The sequence below is a fragment of the Amblyomma mixtum genome, chromosome 2 (assembly GCF_055824585.1).
Source record: "Amblyomma mixtum isolate Tamu chromosome 2, ASM5582458v1, whole genome shotgun sequence".
Lineage (NCBI taxonomy): Eukaryota > Metazoa > Arthropoda > Arachnida > Ixodida > Ixodidae > Amblyomma > Amblyomma mixtum.
In genome coordinates, this window is record NC_143013.1 from 10,656,786 (window position 1) to 10,675,247 (window position 18,462).

Consider the following 18,462-nt stretch of genomic DNA (forward strand, 5'->3'; position numbering starts at 1 on the left):
TTTGCATTTGTTCGCATCACTGACGGAATGCAGCTGCAGACCATTTCCCATGTCATGGCCTTTCAATCCAGAGCTTTACTATCCGTTCCGTCTTCAAATGATGGTCACTGGGAAACAAGTGGAGGCTATTTCAAATGCCGATAGCTCTATTTGCGCACTGCACCCCACTACACATCCGCTTACTTTGATAATTTTTCTCCATCAAATCAAAGCACAAATGGCGTCGTTTAAAAGGCCATGCCCCATACGCACGGACACCCACTCAGCTCGCTGTCTCCTGCTGCCGGCAGTCACCAACCCCTTGATCACGTCTGCCCTTGGCCACATGATGGTGGCAGCATCTACACTTGCGAATAGGCATTTCCAGTATGATTAAATCCAGATGCAACGAACCTCCTTGTAGCGAATTCCTCGATATCATGAAGTTTCTCAATTATGCCACCCCCACTGAAGCGTGTGTATTTGCAAACTCCTTGTAACAAAGCCGTTGCGGTGGTCGACCTTGATATAACGAACTTGCCACACTGATTCTTCATATAAAGCTGAGTTACTTGAAAATTAGCCGAAACACGAGAATTTCATGATAAAACACGAACTGCCATGGGTAATTTTACATAACATGTCATGCTCCCATGCAACCGGCACATCTCTGTGGCAAACGCAGTAGTCACTACAGCTTATGCTTTTGTAGCGCAACAACAAGTTGCACTAAAACTGGAGATCAGCACGCGAAAAAAGGTGGGTGCTTTGGACTCCTCACTGCACGCACAGCGGCATTATACTTTCATTGTACTATCCGTGGCAGAGACAGTAGCACCTGCTGTCGCACTCATGTTAACAATGTGATCGCGAAATATGTCTCCACATTTACGGCTTCGAGTAACGACAAGTTACTGTGAATGTTTGCTGATCTTTTTAATTCCCATTTATTTTTATTTTGGGCATCGTTCTGCAGTCTTAAATTTTCACATGAAACTAGACGTAACGAAACTCAGTTGCAAATTTTCATTGATTTCCTTATACCCAGGTTCAACTTGGCCCTAAATTAAAGTGGACAAGGGAAGGGTGGATGTTAAGGTATGCATGTACTCAGGTACCTAGGAAACCCAAAAAGTACACCAAGGAACCCAATGTTCCCACATGAAGCTGAGTTTGAGAGCCCCTGCATTAAACAGATTGAACTGCACTTCTGCCAAGTCCCGCAGATGAAACGCACACTGGAGACTGTGTAAAGAAAAGAAAAGCTTTTATTCGCTTTGGCCATGCTGCTTGATCAGCAGTGGCCAGTGAGGGTGTCTTAACTTATTTGGATCACAAGCCAAGCAAGCAATGCCTGTAAGATGTTCCGAGCCTTCGTGTGGTGGTATCTACAGCTTGCCACTGATGGTGCACGCTGGAAGTGCACTGGGTGAAGGACGTGCAAGATCATGCACCTTTACATGCACTCATCTCCGTCGTCACGGCTCGAAGGGGCAGGCTCAAGCTTGATGAGGTCATCAATTCGAAGAATGGTGATGGCTGCCTCAGTGGCAAACTTGAGGGACTTGATTTTGGACACCGTGGGCTCAAGGACACCAGCCTTCTGGTTGTCACGCACCGTTCCCTCATACAAGTCCAAGCCAACCCTGTAAGAGATGAATGCTTTGCTTTGGCTACCCACCTCAACATTTCATACAAAAAGGAAAGGATTAAGCAAACCACTCAAGATGCTACTGTCTTCATTTCAGAACAAGCCTGCATGTCACACTGCAAACACCTGCTGCTGCCATCTGGTGACAGACATGAAAGTTAAAAAAAAGTTAAAAGCACCAGCTATTGCTTGCTTTTCCTACACTGAGTTTACCTTATTTATTCACATAATGAACGCATTCGTACTACAATGAATGCTGCTACAATAAGTCATTAAAATTTGAGAAAATTTTTGCTCAATAAATGAACCCCTCAAATCAGCACCATTATTTTGGGGGGCAAAAAAAATGTGTTCGTTGTGCGAACGTACTTCTCTATCCAGTCTTTCAGCTCCCTCATTTCTTCATTCGCAACATCTTCAGAGGTGTCCACTCTCAATGAGAGCATTAATGCGTCTCCCCCTCAACCCCCTCCCAACTTCCTTGCTCATGTCACAAGGAAGGATGTGATGCAAGAGTGGGTGGGCAGTGTTGACAACTCACCCTCTACACAGAACGCAGCACCTTGACACTAGGTTTAAATGAACAGGGCTAACATCACAAATGAATTTCAGTTCAGTTTTAAAGCTTATAAGAGCTGCGAAAGCTTGCGGAGTTGTACTCTGCATAGCACAGCTTCAGGTCTCAGTTGTGTCTATGAAACAATATAGTCCACCCTTTAGTCTCCATTCCTCCCAAAAAAATGGCACAAATGAAAGAAAGACGGCAATCTAAGCCCCCTCACCACTTGAGCTGTGCGTGGTCCTGCTTGGTCTGAGAGCTGTTGTGGTACGCCCGGAGTTTGGAGACCAGGTCGGTGGCATCCTTGGCGGCATTCACAGCCAGGGTCTTGGGGATGACTAGCAGCGAGCGGGCATACTCCGCTATGGCCAGCTGCTCACGAGAACTCTGCCAGAGGACAGAACACAACAGCATTGCGATTAATCAACATCGCACATCGCACAGGGCTCACAGTGCTCCCCTCTCAACGAGGGGAGACATGCCCACCATCCCCAGGGCTAACCTGCTGTCTTCCCACAAAATTTGCCACCCATGACCTAGGCCCACGTGCATATCATTCTCAAATGAGAGTTTTTTTACTGCGATGTACAACAGTGCACTGTTTACTCCAGCGTGACTGCCACGAATACAAATCACTGCAATAACAAAGCACTGTCGCACCTTCTAGCTGAAGAGGGTGCATCTGCGACTTGCTCCCTCATTGGTGTAGCAAGAAGAGTTTTCCTCACAGTGAGGTTCAGGCCACTACTCTTGTAATCACTGGGAACAGGTGCAAATGCAGAGGCCTGGGCCTAAGCAGGTTTGACCCCTCAAGTGTGGTTGACTGATGTCACAAGGATTTCATGCTTAAAATAACACGTGGAGCAGAATGCCACGGCTCACCAGGGAAGTGGCGAAGTTCTCGAGATAGATGGACAGCGCAGCTTCGACGGCGCCTCCTCCCGGCACCATTGTCTTGGACTCCAGCACCCGACGGACAACACACAGAGCATCGTGGATGGAGCGCTCCACTTCGTCCACAAAGAAGTCGTTGGCACCACGCAAGATGATGGATGCCGCAGTCTGCGCCTTTGGCCTGGCCACAGAGGGAAAGCACAACCAAGCCAAAACATTATCTACAAGTGAAGCAACCACTGCTCCAAAAAAAGAAGAGAAAACAGTGCTGTAAGCATGTTTCTACACTGGAACAGCCCAGAACACTCGCTGCAAACCACTGCAACATCCAGGAAAAAATTTAAAAAATCATGTGGCAGAGTTATTGAGGGACAACGAATAACACACATTCATAGCAGACAAGGGCATTACCCATTTGTAGTTCAAGGCGCTTTACGCTCTAACACTGTCCAAGACACACAAAGCTTTTGCAAATAAAAGAAAGCAAACAGTGCAGAAAGTGAAACAAAAAGACCCAGTCTAATCGCAGAAGTCGACAATGAAAATGTCAGCAATCTATGGCAGGTGTGAATCCCTGCACGCACTATAAACAGTGCCACTATGCGCGGGGACAACTTTTTTAGCAATGCAGCAGAGGCAAGGCAGGAAAGAGAGAGACTGGCTTTTGTCCACGTGCCATGGGGAAGGGGATCGACCCCCAAAAGACCATCTCTCTTACTTTCCTGCCGAGCCTCTGCTGCATTGGCAGAAAACAGTTGTCCCCGAGTGTAATCAAGGCTAGTGACCCGACACTCACTTCTTGATCAGAATCAGCTCGTCATCGCAAATCCTCTCCTGGGCCACTTCCTCGGCTTCTCCCAGCATGGTGGCATCAAAGGACTCCTCACCTTCCATGTTGGCCAAGCTGACCAGCAGCTGAGCTGCAAAGAGGACACCCACAATTTCAGAACAGATGCGGCCAGACAATAAAGAAAAAAAAGAAAGGGTGGAACAGCCCTAACTCAGAAGCTCCAGGAGAGAGGTATGAACAAACACTGAGGCTAATATACAGGGTGTCCCAGCTAACTTGGACCAAGATTTACAAAAAAACTAACCGTTCTTCAGGACTGAAATCACGTGTATATTGTTAGGGTTTATCAAAAGTCACAGCACCATTTTTTTTCGCTCCTCGTATTGGAATAATTATTCGAGATAAATAAATTAACTTTTTAAATATACCTTGAAACGTTCAGGCCCTAACAATAAACCCTAACAATAACCATGTGATTTCAGTTTTGAAGAACGCTTAGTTTTTTTTTTATAAATCTTTGTCCAAGTTTGCTGGGACACCCTGTATCTAAATACAGAGGAAACGCATTAATTTGAACTGACGCCCCGGGTCCCACACAGCCCTGTGCATTTTCAAGGGGAGAAAACTCCCAATAATCCTAACATGCAGGTACCCACAATGGTTACTTCGAACTCTCAGCACTTGGCTCACATCCCACCTCGCAGACACAAATCAACCCACAGAGACAACCAACGTGCTGCTAATTTACCAGAGACGCAAAACAACGAAGAGAGAACAACAAGCCACCAGCACAAGGTGAGATGCACTTGGCTTGCGAAGCCAATGTTCCGCTGCATGCCATAGCAAGTATTTGCTGCCAGAGCAGTGACAGGTGCAGAAGGCAATGCGGCTGCAAGGCCTGCGATCACGTGGTGTGCAAAACGCAGTAGCAGTTGAGGTAATTGTGACTGGTAGCCACAGCCATGTGTTTGTTGGCGCAGTGTCTCCTATTTTCTTTCAGTGCCCAGCCAAAGAAAAAAATACAAAGAGCACCATCAAAATGGAGTTCTCCAGCACTGATCACGTGCTTGCCTGTATCGTCTGCATATGAAGCCGCATTTGTACAGCAAAGCTCATCAATTCGACCTGTTAATTCGGAAATCTGCATAGTTTTAACTGCCAATGCAGTCCTGACCAATGGCCGTGTAAGTATATGACAATGGACGCTAATTTTGACCCTTCAGGGTCAAGCACTGGTTGATTCAAATGAGGCCCTCGGCACAGCAGGCGATGGTCAAAACAGTCCCACCAAACCTGAATTGCATGCTGCACAGTTCCGTGCACATCTGATGTGCACGCAGTGGCGGATGTGGTGAAAAACAGATGCCTGACCACTTAAAGGGGCTCCCAATAAAGGGGTATTCTGGGGAAGTTAACGATGACTGGCTGCACTGAACAATTACAGTGTCATTAGTCCCAAAACAAAGTTTGTAAAGGAAAGGCAGGGGTTCAGGCATGCACGGGTTTATGTGCTCGGGGAACTCAGAAGAACATTCCCAGGAACTCAGGGTTGTGCAAGCCAAGTGTAACAGAGCGGATTTTAAGGGAAGGTAAGCGCAACTGAGGGCAGCAAAGAGTAACGATTTGTAACAGCCCTTGCAACCACTTCATGTGCCCTCCCTCTTCACTGCTGCCTCCCTTCAACAACCGCTACTCAGGCATATGGCGAGTCAATAACTCAAAAGTACCCATGTTCAATACATTGATGTTTGACTGTACTCTAACACCCCTGGAGTGGGTTAGGCCAGAGAGAGCAGCCAGGATAAGAGCTGCAAACTTGCTTCCGTTACCACCACACCATCAAGCATTGTCTACTTGTGACCTGCAAAAGTGTCTCAACATCATACCACAGTCGTCCGATTTTTCGGAATCGACGGGGCCCGAAAAATGGCCTGAATAACCGAACAGTCTGAAAAATCTGTGAACTTAAGGGGGGGACCACCTTGCTCAGTTTTTTATACTGATTTCAACATAAAATTACCTTAATTATTGGTTCACCAGATAATTAATTTTAATTAGTCATTCACTAGTACCTCGGTGCAAAGAACTGCTCAATAAAAAATCATTTTTAATCCATGGCTACTTAGTATGGTGAGTAAAGAGTCCAATAATCAAAACCATTTATCCATTTTGCCCTCATTAGTAATTTTACAGCACTTGGAATATCAATGCTCAAGGTGCGAATGTAATGCAGCAATAAACTTTGCGAAATTATAAATTTTTGAAGTGCGATTGAACAAATCTGCTTCAATTATTGCACACACTGTGTTTTCAGCTTCCGTTAGCAAGCAATATAACATCTCTATCTGTCCTAGATATTGACATACTAAGACAGCCAGATGTCCAAAATTTTCGTGCCATTCAATTGTCTGCTGCTGTATAAATTCAGCCCACATGATGATCTGAACTTAATATTATGGTCAAAATGTTGATTTCTCGAAGGAAAAAATTGGTACAGTTGGAAAATAATAGCTGTAGATTCCCCAAATGCCATTTTTGAAAATCGATTTTTTGGTCTCAAGGACCAGTGTCCTCTCTTAAAAAAATAAACTTTTCTGCGAAAAACCGGCTTTCAAAATCGCGAAAATCGCCGCACCACATGTTCCGCCTACAAGCGATAATATTAGACGATCTGAGTCATAGCCATGCTTTCTCCATGTCCGCACCCTATCACATCATGATACCAGTTAGTGTGATGCGGCCACATTCATGCCGCGAAGGAATGCACTCGCTGCGCAAAGCAGGAACAGTCAATTTGCATAGGGCAATGACGCTCGCGAAGACCGAGATGTAACCGATGGGTAACCCACGGGAAGACGCGAGCGGAAGCAAGCGCTTCTGAATGCAGTCACCCCTCCCCCCCTCTACTGCGTTTGCTGCCCCGCACCGCGGGGAGTGTCGTCCAAGCCGGCGGTCACTGCAGCTGTCCCACTGTCCCGTTTTCAATGCGATCGCGCGCTCTTTGTAGGCCATCTCGATGGCAATGGACAGCATCTGGCTATCTCGAATGGCAATGATGGAGAACAAATAGCCAAGCCTATCCAATTGCGCCCGCCGAGCCGGTTTGAACCGATCCAGTTTAAATCTAAGATGGTGCCTTTCATGGTGGCGGGGAACGGGTTGGTTGCGACAGCGATGCTCGCTCGCGTCTGTATTAGGCCGAAATCATGATTTTTCGGTTGAGAAACGATCACCACAATATTGTTGGCGTCTATTTTAGTCCAAAAATTCAAACATTTAGACCCCACAATGCCTGAAATATTGGTCGTGAAAATGTACATGTTCCCATGAGGTGCGCAACAGTTCCTCTGCGAAGTCCGAAATATCGCACTAGTCCGAACTGTTGGACTCGGTCGACTACTGTACCTCCAGTGGCTTTTGCAATGCGACGAAGATCCTGCTTCTTGCAACGGCGCACGGCCATGGCACCAGCCTCCACGAAGTACTTCAGGCAGAGATCATCAATGCCACCGGTGACCAGGATCACGTTGGCACCAGCGGCCAAGATCTTGGAGATGCGCTCCTTGGTGATGTCCATTTCTCTGTAAAACATGGTCACGGTAGTGCCCCGTCAAAATACCACTCAGCAGATATGTAGCACTCGCTCCCCGTCAGCATACACTCACAAGACGGGCAGATAAAGAGGAGGTTGCTAGAAGCTTGTGCAAATGATGGAAAATGAAAACGAAGCAGGCATAACGTGGCCATGCAAAGAAACAGGACTGAAGTACACCAGCATATACCATATTTACACAAATGTTACGAGACCACGTTTATAACACAAGGGTTGACTTTGCGAGTGAGTAAAGAAAAAAAATGTCGGGTGTGCGGATATATGAAATTTCGAATACGAATCAAATATGTCTCGAGATATTTATACTCGAGAATTTTCTAATATTAGAAAATATCCAAATAAACGGCAGCACTCAAATACCGCGCTGACTTTCATAAACCCGAATATGGCAAAATTACAATTTCTGCGCAAATTATCCAAAGGTCCAGTTTAACCCTTTGAGGGTCGAATTATTTTGAAGAAAACTTTCCCAGGTGGTCAAATTACTTTATTGCGGATCTTGAATCTACAAAATGTATATAATCGAGAATAAATAGTAAAAAAAAATTAGGAACAGTACTTTGGTGACAGCATCACTCACAACTGGAAAATGTTCAATAGAATAGAATAGCAACGGTGATAAGCAAGCTAAGAGCAGCACCAATAAAGATAGAAATCAACTTTCGCCGCCTCTGCAAAACAGTGCCCACAAAGAGAAAACACGTTTCGCGCGACTCCGTTGCGATCCCGCGGCGGAATCGAAACCGCGTAGGCGCGTTGCCACAGAAGGCGAGAATACCTCGCGAGCAACGGTGATAAGCAAGCTAAGAGCAGCGCCAATAAAGATAGAAATCAACTTCGGCAGCCCCTGCAAGATAGTGCTGACAAAAAGAAAACTCAAATTTCGCGCGACTCCGTTGCGATCACGCGGCGAAACCAAAACTACAAAAGGGGTGTTGCCGCAGTCTGTGCCGCCGCGCTAAAGCTAGACATAAGTTCTGCTTATCTCCGTAAGATGGCAGCACAAAATTCAAACACTTCTTGTAAGTCCTAATAGGTGGCAGCACCCCCCAGTGAGCACGCATTGTTCTTTTGGCGCAAAATTTCAAACGGAAGATCGAAACCGTACCCGTACGGCAAAGACCTTGCGGGACAGAAAACCGCCGCCGTACATATACGGCAAAAACCTTCAAAGGGTTAAACTAGCAAGAAAACAGTACAAAGGTGTGCTCTCCGCTTTCTTTACCGTAGCTTATAGCGTGGGCTAGTTAACTCAGGTGCTGATAGGCTTGGACTGGACCTTGTGCCAAATTCTACGAGTGGCCTTTCCCACATATCTCACGGGATTTGAAGGAGACGACTGACAACCTGCTATGAAAAACCACAAAGTGAAAGTGCATGACCTTTTTGTTTGATCCTTCCTTAATGTGTTCTATACTTAGCGCCCACACCCACAGCACTCATTCTGTCGCCTTCACAACTATTCTAGCGAAAGCTCTGCCACCTCGTTTTGGCTAACCATGATATGCAGGAAAGCTCGGAATTTTGTATGAGGCTCTTGAACGGAGGCTGAGTTGAGGTGTCGCCCACAAGCACGACAAATGACTGTAAAAATCCCACCTATTGTAGGGTCCAATGTAACCTGCGCACCTTTGACATGCACACAACGGCAGGCACAGCTTTACAGGAAGAAAAAAAAAAAAACATACCCAAGCAGCAATCTTCCCAAATAGACTAACAGATACAAATTGGCCAAAAGTTGTGCCTCATTAATATGGACACCTTGGTTCTCAAGAAAAATTAAAGCGAGTCGTCCGCAATCGTAAACCATAATGAAAAGCGGGGAAAAAAAAAAAATTTGCACCTAGTAATTGGACCCGGCTCTGTGTATAACGGTGTGCAGTGAAGTGAAAATCGGATAAAATTTTGGAACTTCGAGTGGAATATTTTGGTCACCATTATATTAAACAAGACTGTGATGACAATAGCCTTTTCAAAGACAGAAGGGCAGCCCGGCCAATGAGCGTCTTGGTTAATGTATGTGACTGGCACAACGTGCGGTACAGTAAACACTGGTCAATTTGAACTTCAAGGGACCAAAAATTTTCAAATTATCAAATGACCCCAAGAAACTAACCAGAACCACTTGCACCATGGTAAATTTATTTTGTGAAAGACTGGGCAATGGTTGCATACTTTTGAAATGCAAACAGAAATGAATATTTTTAGCGCAAAGCTTAAGGGGGGACACTGGTATTGAAAAAAAAATTTTTATTAATGAAGTCATAGTTACGAAATCTTCAGGGAATATGTATTTTTGTGTGCCGATTCTAAATATGTCATTTAATTTCATGTAAAACAATTCCTTGAGCACTTATGCCCTTTTTATGATAGTACTTTGCGGAGAGTTTTGGAGAAAATTTGCTGCGGGAAACTGGCTGAAATGCATGCCATTGGGTTCTCTTGACACCAAGGAATACAATAAGGGTGAAATTGTCTTCCTGCCTATCATAGAACTTAAGTTATAGAGTTTTGAAGTTGTCGCTTCAGAAATGAGAAGGAAAGTGTGTATTCCTGTTTCTGAAGTGGCAGCTTCAGTACCCTATTACTCAAGTTCTATGAGAGCCAGGATGATAATTTTACCCTTATTGAATTCCTTGGTGTCAAGAGAACCCAACGGCATACATTTCAGCAAGTTTCTGCAGCAAATTTTCTTCAAAACTCTCCGCAAAATACTTGCATAAAAAGTGCATAAGTGCTCAAGGAATTGTTTTACATGAAATTAAATGACATATCTAAAATCAGCGCACAAAAATACATGTGCCCTAAAAATTTCATAACTATGACTAAATTAATAAAATTTTCTTTTCAAGACCAGTGTCCCCCCTTAAGCTGAATGGAAGGATGGAAGAACCACGCCGACGGAATACTCAGCGGCACTGAAGCAGCGAGAAAAAAATAGGGATAAAACAGATCAGCGAGATGCACCAATCAGCACCCAACGGCATGCAGATGGGTTCGGCTAGATGGCTGATGTGGGCTGGCATGAAGCTCAGAAAAACAAAACTGAGGCGATGCGGTGCGACTGTTCTTAGAGACAGCAATGTCACGCCTGCCGCTACACACACATCAGAGGCGTAAGTGACTGCACCATGGAATTCAGGTTTAAGTAGGGCTTTTTAGACAATCGCTTGCTGCATTAGTCATACCTAAACAAGGCCTCCCTTCGGAAGCTGAAATGAATTAACCGATGCGAGACCCATAGCGTCCAAATCAGTCAGCTTATGATGTCACCAACTTACACGTGCACTGGGCGGGATCACTCCGGCAGTTTGAATTATCCACATTTTCAAATTAATGCAGGCCAAATTAATGAGCGTTTACTGAACAGTGATTTTTCATTTTTTGTTTTAAGCTTTGCGGGCCTTTTCAGCAGTGTACAAGCTTCAACCAAGCATGCACAGGAAATACTGCACCACCTTTGGCGGATGGCCTCGAGCTTCTCGGGGTCTGTGACCAGCACCTGGACCCCCATGTGCATCTTGGCCTTCTGCAGGTTGAAGTCCAGGCAGGCAATCTTGGCACCGGTCACCTTCTTGGTCATGGCTGCACACCAGCAAACAGTGGCACACACACACACCATGATGGTCCTCTCTTCACGACAATGGAGGCAACCAGCTAGTCCAGTATGTTTATTCCAGTACACCAGTGTTAAACTTCAATCACAGGGCCAACAAGACAGAAAAGTAAGGTAAGTCGGTCAGACTTTACTGTTAAATGACAACAGATTGCTCTTGGTATTCTTTTCTTGCTTGTCTGCATTTTTTCACACTGTAACCTACAACCAGGCTGTGGCTGCTCCTTTCCATAAAAAATGTTAGTGGGCACTGCGGAAACCGCATTGGACTAATGCGAAAGCATTGATGCCTCCTCGCTGCCTCTAATTGCTCCTCTTTGTCGATTATGACGTCGTGTTTTGATGGCAGAAAGCCGCCGACATTGCCTAGTAATGCTTTCGCACAAATAACTGTGCACCTATAAGACTATCCCGAATGTTGCAAACAACCAAAACTGGCATGCCAATGTGCGTACCTTGGGATGCGACGGTGCAGTTCAGGGCATACCCGTGGACAAGCATGCTCTCCCGAGCACTACGTCCATGCGCCTTGAGCACGTTGACTGCCCTGATCGGGTAGCGGAACCCACCCTTGCCATCAGACACCTTGATGGCATTGGCTGCATCTACAACCATGCTTGCAAAGAAGTCAGAATCTCTAGGTCTTGTCGTCAAGGATGACCAGGTTCCCGCGACAACAGGAAAACAAGATGGCCACCCTTAACATTAGGAGACAGAAAGCGTCTAGCAAGACAATAAGCTAGAGGAGTTTAAAAACAGTAAGAAAAATGCAGAACCCTCAAGAAAAAATGGGCACCAAAAATTTTTATCTCTGTACAACTTATGCTAGTGTCCTCATCTTATAACACTGCTTTTCTGAATGACAACCCTTAGTGATGACACAAGCCTTTAACTGTTCCCCTACCGCGCCCAATGATTGTCATCAGCTCGCTAACGATGGATGCGAATAAAAATTTCAAACACTGTCAGGCCATTCTTTAACACGCTGTACTGGCTGCCTTGAAGCTAGAATACTACAGTTTAATTTTCTCTTTAGTTAGTCTTTTCTCAGTGTAGGGGCGATTTCTGAACCACTTGTGAAAACAGTGGAGCATAGAAGCCGAGAATGGCCGCCTCCGCCAGCGTGGCACGTGCCTTGAAATGTGAAGAATTTCATAAATCAGCTGCCTTTACAGTTGATTTTGTGAATGACCTAGGTTCTGAATTTAGTTCAGACAGCAAAGACCTCAGGAACCAGCCGATTACATCAATGGCGTTGCGCCTCGGTTATTTATTACTTGGGCCCGCTTTGCTAGACTCAGCAGCCATTTTCAAAAGGGCATTAACATTACCAATGTTGTTTGTTTCAACTGTAGGGATTCCCCATCATTCAGGCAAGATTTGATCATACCTCCTGCACTGCATCACCCAACTGTTTTCCCCAAAGGCATGCCAAATTATAAGGTCTAAATTTTTGTTTTCTAGTCGGAAAACTGTATAAGCTAGAGCTTTGATTCTTCCAGAAGTACTTGCTACCAGATAGGCAGACATTTTATAAATTCCAGAACTTCTTTAAAATTCTTTTCATTTTAGATAGCATATCATTACAACTCCTGTTCAAATTTTTTTCCAAAAACTTCGTACAAAAGATAAAATTTTGCAATGCGACATGAAACACTTTAATGAAGTTCTTACCGTCAATGAGCAGGACAAAACAATACAATATTATTAAAAAGTATGCTTGATTGGCTTCATTTCGATGCACTGCATTAAATTTTAAACCCGACGGTTTTTGGACCGAAAGAACTGAAAGAAAACCCACAAAATATAGCTGTTTTTCATGTGCGGTGCATGCAGACAGTCCCCTCATTGGTGTAGCATGGTTTTTTTCCTCACGGTTGAGGTTCAGGCCACTACTCTTGTAATCATTGGGGACAACTGCAAGCACATGTGAGGCCATCAATAACCTTCCTCACAAACACCATGCAAAAATGCAGTGCACGTGCCCATAAGAAGCCATCCAGTTCTTATTGCATGAAATAAGGGGCCCAATCCTAAATCACAATACACAACTACACCAAGAGGACTAAAATCTGCCCCTCAAAGAGCGACTGCAATGCGCATGGAAGCCAAGGATACGGTCCGATCAGCTTCGAAGACATGGCAGTCTTGGCTGCGTTCACGACGCTTTCGTGGCCCAATTCTTCAACCGAGGTAGTGAGGTGCTCCTGGATGTACCGGCATGCCTCCCTGGTAGAGCAAACAGGGCACAGCACTCTCGTCAAACAGCACATGCCCCACTGAAAATCACACCCTATTACCAGCCCATCCAAGCTGCAGCTCATCTTGGCTAACCATTCACACTAAACTAAGTATCACACCAAATAAGTCATTTGGAAGTACACATAGTTTATGTCCTTTTTCATGCATGGAGCTATAAGTAGCTCAAGATACATACAGCTCTATTAAGGGGGGACCCTGGTCTTGAAAAAAAAAATTTTATTAATGAAGTCACAATTATGAAATTTTCAGGCCACATGTACTTTTGTGCGCTGATTCTAGATATGTCATTTAATTTCATGTAAAACAATTCCTTGAGCACTTGTGCAATTTTTTGCAAGTATTTTGGGAAAGTTTTGCAGAAAATTTGCTGCAGGAAACTTGCTGAAATGCATGCCATTGGGTTCTCTTGACACCAAGGAATGCAATAAGGGTAAAATTATCATCCTGGCTATCATAGCACTTGAGTTATAGAGTTTTGAAGTTGTCGCTTCAAAAATGAGAAGAAAAGCGTGCATTCCCGTCTCTGAAGTGGCAGCTTCAGTACCCTATAACTCAAATTCTACGATAGGCAGGAAGACACATTTGCCCTTATTGCATTCCTTGGTGTCAAGAGAACCCAATGGCATGCACTTCAGCGAGTTTCCTGCAGCAAATTTTCTTCAAAACTTTTCCCAAAATACTTGCATAAAAATTGCTCAAGTGCTGAAGGAATTGTTTAACACGAAATTAAATGACATATCTAAAATCAGCACACAAAAATACATGTGGCCTGAAAATTTCATTACTATATCTAGATTAATAAAATTTTCTTTTCAAGACTAGGGTCCCCCCTTAACATATAAAATACTCTCCCTTCAAGTCAAACATAACAAGATCTCGTAAATCTGTGCACCTTATCAGAAGTTACGTTTCATAGGCGCGCCCGAAATACTGGCACGTAGGCATTGCTGGTAAGCCACAAATGAGGAGAAACAATGGTTATCTTTGAATTTGCCCAAAATCGCACATGCCCAACCAAGCTACTCACTTGCAAGCCAGACGATAGCCACTAATGATGGACGTTGGGTGGATTTTGCACTTGACAAGTTCATCTGCGTTCTTCAGCAGCTCTGCAGCAATCAAAACCTGGTGGAGCAAGACATGGAATAGTAACAATTTGCGACAATTTAGCATCCAACCAAACAGAGCATTTGTGTGTCCTGACTATTCATGAAAGCATGACCCTTTCCAAGAAAGCAGAGTTTTAAGTAGAAAGTGTTGGCAATACTGCAAGAACTGAAGTAAGCAAGAATTTTCTCCCCTTTGTCTAAAGTTCCACTTTGCAGTTCAGGCCATTCTGTTCGTCGTCAGTGCTCATCATCTCTCAGGAATCCTGCTTGTCAGGGTGAGTTGTATCAACAAAAGCGGTGACGAGATATGCTAGAGAACAACTCTACGCAACTGGGTAGTCGAAGTTACGAGTGTATGTGGCTTTTCGGTGAGCAATTCTCATGCGCTCATAAATCAAGTGAGCAAGTAGGGAGCCCTTCGTTTCATGCTTGTAATTATCACTGTATAGACACAGAAAGTTGTCTCCTTATCACAGATTCCTCATTTTACTCTCAGCTGCAGTTCTTGATGCTTAATGGCAGCTGGTATTTCGTTCTGTGGCTTTTTGCATGCATTAATGCGGCATTTTGCTGGCCACAGTGACAGCGGTATGCTATAAAATGGCTACCTACTTGCTAGACATGTACGACAGTGCATGGAAACAAAGTTTCCAACCCCTCCTGCATCAGTTCAGAAACAAAGTTACAATGGCTCCAAACAGTTAGTTAGTTATATGGGGTTTTATGGCGCATAAGCAACTGTGGCTATCATGCGCCAAACACAAGGTTAGATGACGTTATATTAAGTGTATAGATGTAGCCTGTAGACAAGTTGGCTACAGGTTCATCTGTATTTGAGTGAACCATGAAAAACTTCGGAAATGTTTCTGGTTTCTGTGGCATCAATTTTTTCACATCAGTGCGACCCCTTTTCGGGGGCCGATCAGATTTTTTGCAGATTTATCCATACGTCATGTACAGACTAAGGGTTCCTAATATTCTGTCGCCTCTGATTCACCCTTACATACAGAAGAAGGTCCTGGGACACCCCGCTTGGTAGACACACGAGGAGCCCATCGGCCGAGGACTGACCACTTCCTCGACCGCCACCGTTCATGGTTTCTTCCCTCCACCTATCAACCTATCGCCACGGTACGGATGACAGCTTCGGTATGGGGGCTAAGGGACCGTGGTGGCGCCAAGCACTAACACCTCGTTACACAAGGTGCCCCTGCGGGGGCTCCAAACAGTGGCACTTATCAACCATACATGTAAGCTCAAAAGTGGGTGGTGTTGACAATGTGCAGTTGGTGCACTCATAGGGCAGGAAGCAGACGGGGGAAGTTAAAGCTATCAATTATTCGTTTTGCGGAGGTAAAAAGTCAGATTTTTTTACCACAGCTCAAAGTTTTGAAATGCCTACCTCGCATTAATTTGTACTCATAATACAAAAGGCTCTCTTCCATCTTTAATTGCTATGGACTCAGGTTATTTGAACAAAATTTCACTCCCATTTTGAGTTATCAAGGGTCACCACACTGCACTTTTAGCAACATCGAAGATACTAACAGAAGTTCTGAAGCTATGGCATTCTGCCAATATGCTTAAGACCGAGGGTTCAATTCTTAGTTATAGCTGCCTCATTTCAGTGAACACAAATATGAAAAGGCTCACCTACTTAAATTCCAGAGCACGTTAGTGACTCCAAGTAGTAATAAGCATAAGCGTCAGCAGGATTGCATCTAGTGCAGAGGAAGCACTCCTCCATTGCCCTCTTTTTATCCCTACATGGAGCTAGCCATGGTAACAAACTTTGTAACCCCATCTATCCACTCGGCTTTCAGCTGCCTGTGGCTAGGTTTTCCTCTTGGAGTCCACACTGCCACCCTAACAGGTCACCAGCCATCTGTTCACCACACTACATGGCCCACCAAGGCCCACATATCCCTCTAGGTTTCTGGAAGGCTACCATCAACTCGAATTTGTTCTCCAATCCATCCTTCTTTCCTGTATCTCAAGCTTTCCTTAGTCATTTTCCTTTCCACAGCACACTGTGCTGTCCCCAGTTTATTTTTCAGCTTTTTCGTTAGCTTCGATGCTACCACTGGAAGTGGTGGAATTTAAATTGGGAAATCTCCACTTAGAGGAGTATAGACATCAAATTTTTGCTTGTGTGCTCTTCTTTCAAACTATGCATTAGACACTAGTATACATGGACCACTCCATGGTATTCACCTACGACCGCTAAGCAATTTATAATTTAATTTTTTTAATGCTGTTTCAGATCGATTAATTGAACGATGGCTGTGACGTGTAGATGTTTAAGTGTTATAGTGATTTAAGTATCAGCAATTATACTGCAATTTTTTATAGCCTCACGCGACCTGAACTCCAACTACACGTCACTGCCATTTTTCAGTTCATAAAACTGAAATCGAAAGAGCATCAATAACTAATTCAATTATAAGTTATTTAGTGGTCGTTGTCGAATATTATGCGGTGACCCATGTAATCTAATGTTTAATGAATCATTTGAAAGAAGAAAACATGCAACTAAAATTAGGTGCCTGTAGTCCTATAGTGTTTGTCTGCCTCATTACTGGAGTTTAGCCTTGGAATGCAACAATCAAATTTTTTCTGTAATCTGACTAGCCTGTAGAACACAAGTACGAGCCATCGCACGACCTAGGAAGTGAGTAGCATTTCCTAAGTTCATAGGGTGGCCGTACCACAGATGTAGTTCCGTCACCAACTTCCTGGTCCTGCAAGTCAGCAAGCTCGACCAGAACCTTGGCAGCAGGGTGCTCAACTTCCAGAAGCTTCAGTATAGTTGCTCCATCATTGGTGATGGTCACATCCTGAATTAAAAAAAGAAAGAACGATGACAGAGGACCAATGCACGCTGAGATTTTAAATGAACTAATGTAACAAATGAGTTCAAATCAACCGCAAGTACGACGTTTCAGAAATATAGACTAGGGCAAGGATTCCAGACATTTGTACTGAAACCAATAGAACCTTCAAAGAGTGACTTACACCGATGTCGTCAACCAGCATCTTATCGAGGCCTACAGGGCCCAAGGAGCTCTTCACGATGTTTGCAATGGAGCATGCTGCCATCACTGTTGCAAGAAAAAAAAAAAAAGTCACAAGGTAACGCTAGAAAAACGGAAACCCAGAACTTATGATGGAGGCAATGGTAAACAAGCACATTGCCGTCAGGCGTTCGTAACATTTAAGATTGCTTTCGTTTAACAAGCGGCGCAGACTGCTCACGAGTTCCGCTTACAGAACGCGCTCTTTATTTATAGATGCCCGAATATTAAGTCCAAGCTCTCTCCACACGCAGCAAAAAGTGGATTTCTGACATGAGGGGCATGGTACGATTGCTCCCAAAGCGTTCTGAAACGGCCCAACAAGAAAAGTGTCCCAAAACGAACCGCAAACAAGAGAACAAAGTTTATTTACATCATTTAAATGCATACGCTACGCAAGCGGCTCCAAATCAGACGCTGGAAAGCAAAAACCTCGGTTTATGACACATGTGCTCTCGATGGGTACAAGGTAGGGGCACGAAGCGGCCATATATGGCAGTTTGGGCGCACCGGCAAGTTCGGCACACTAAGGAAGAATTTCAAAGTTTAAAATAGAACGTACCACATGTAGATCATCATAGGTTCTGTAATAGTTTGTCACAAACGTTGTTTACTAGGCATTAAGAAATGTTTTCATACAAATTTCTCGACCACACACGTGATGACTAGCGCACATGCACACGAGTTTGACTGTTGAAGAAAACTGAAAGCGTACCATTTTGAGTTCGCACCGATGCACCGGACGACCGCTTCCCTGACACCGCAAGCCCTGTGCCAATAGACATTGTTAACTAACAGTTTTGTTAGGAAGAATCCTAACTGTCGGGAGAATCTCAGTACAAAGACGCCTCACACAAAACGTTGCCTCACACCACAGCACACCCAACGTTAGGCTTGACTTCAGCTGACTTTAGT

The 18,462-nt window shown here is 44.4% G+C and overlaps 1 protein-coding gene across 1 annotated transcript; it reads right to left on the reverse strand.

Annotated features, from left to right (window-relative positions):
• Positions 1-1,229: 1,229 nt before the first annotated feature.
• On the reverse strand, positions 1,230-18,446 carry CCT1 (chaperonin containing TCP1 subunit 1). The gene is made up of 12 exons (XM_089570458.1): positions 18,263-18,446; positions 17,489-17,574; positions 17,182-17,310; positions 14,392-14,489; positions 13,221-13,331; positions 11,558-11,739; positions 10,945-11,071; positions 7,279-7,454; positions 3,880-4,003; positions 3,072-3,264; positions 2,413-2,576; positions 1,230-1,625 (listed from the first exon to the last, which is right to left on the reverse strand). The coding sequence occupies exons 1-12, from the start codon at positions 18,330-18,332 to the stop codon at positions 1,436-1,438; spliced, it is 1,650 nt and encodes a 549-aa protein (XP_089426584.1). The 5' UTR covers positions 18,333-18,446; the 3' UTR covers positions 1,230-1,435.
• Between the last annotated feature and the right edge of the window lie 16 nt (positions 18,447-18,462).

What these genes read in the sequence shown, in the direction of transcription:
- CCT1 (XM_089570458.1), bottom strand. Translation starts at nt 18,332, where the DNA reads ATGTCTATTGGCACAGGGCTTGCGGTGTCAGGGAAGCGGTCGTCCGGT. An exon ending in CTCGAGGCCATCCGCCAAAG is followed by an intron (nt 7,455 to 10,944) that starts GTGGTGCAGTAT and finishes CATGTTTTACAG; the next exon opens with AGAAATGGACATCACCAAGG. An exon ending in CATTGCAAAAGCCACTGGAG is followed by an intron (nt 4,004 to 7,278) that starts GTACAGTAGTCG and finishes TCCTCTTTGCAG; the next exon opens with CTCAGCTGCTGGTCAGCTTG.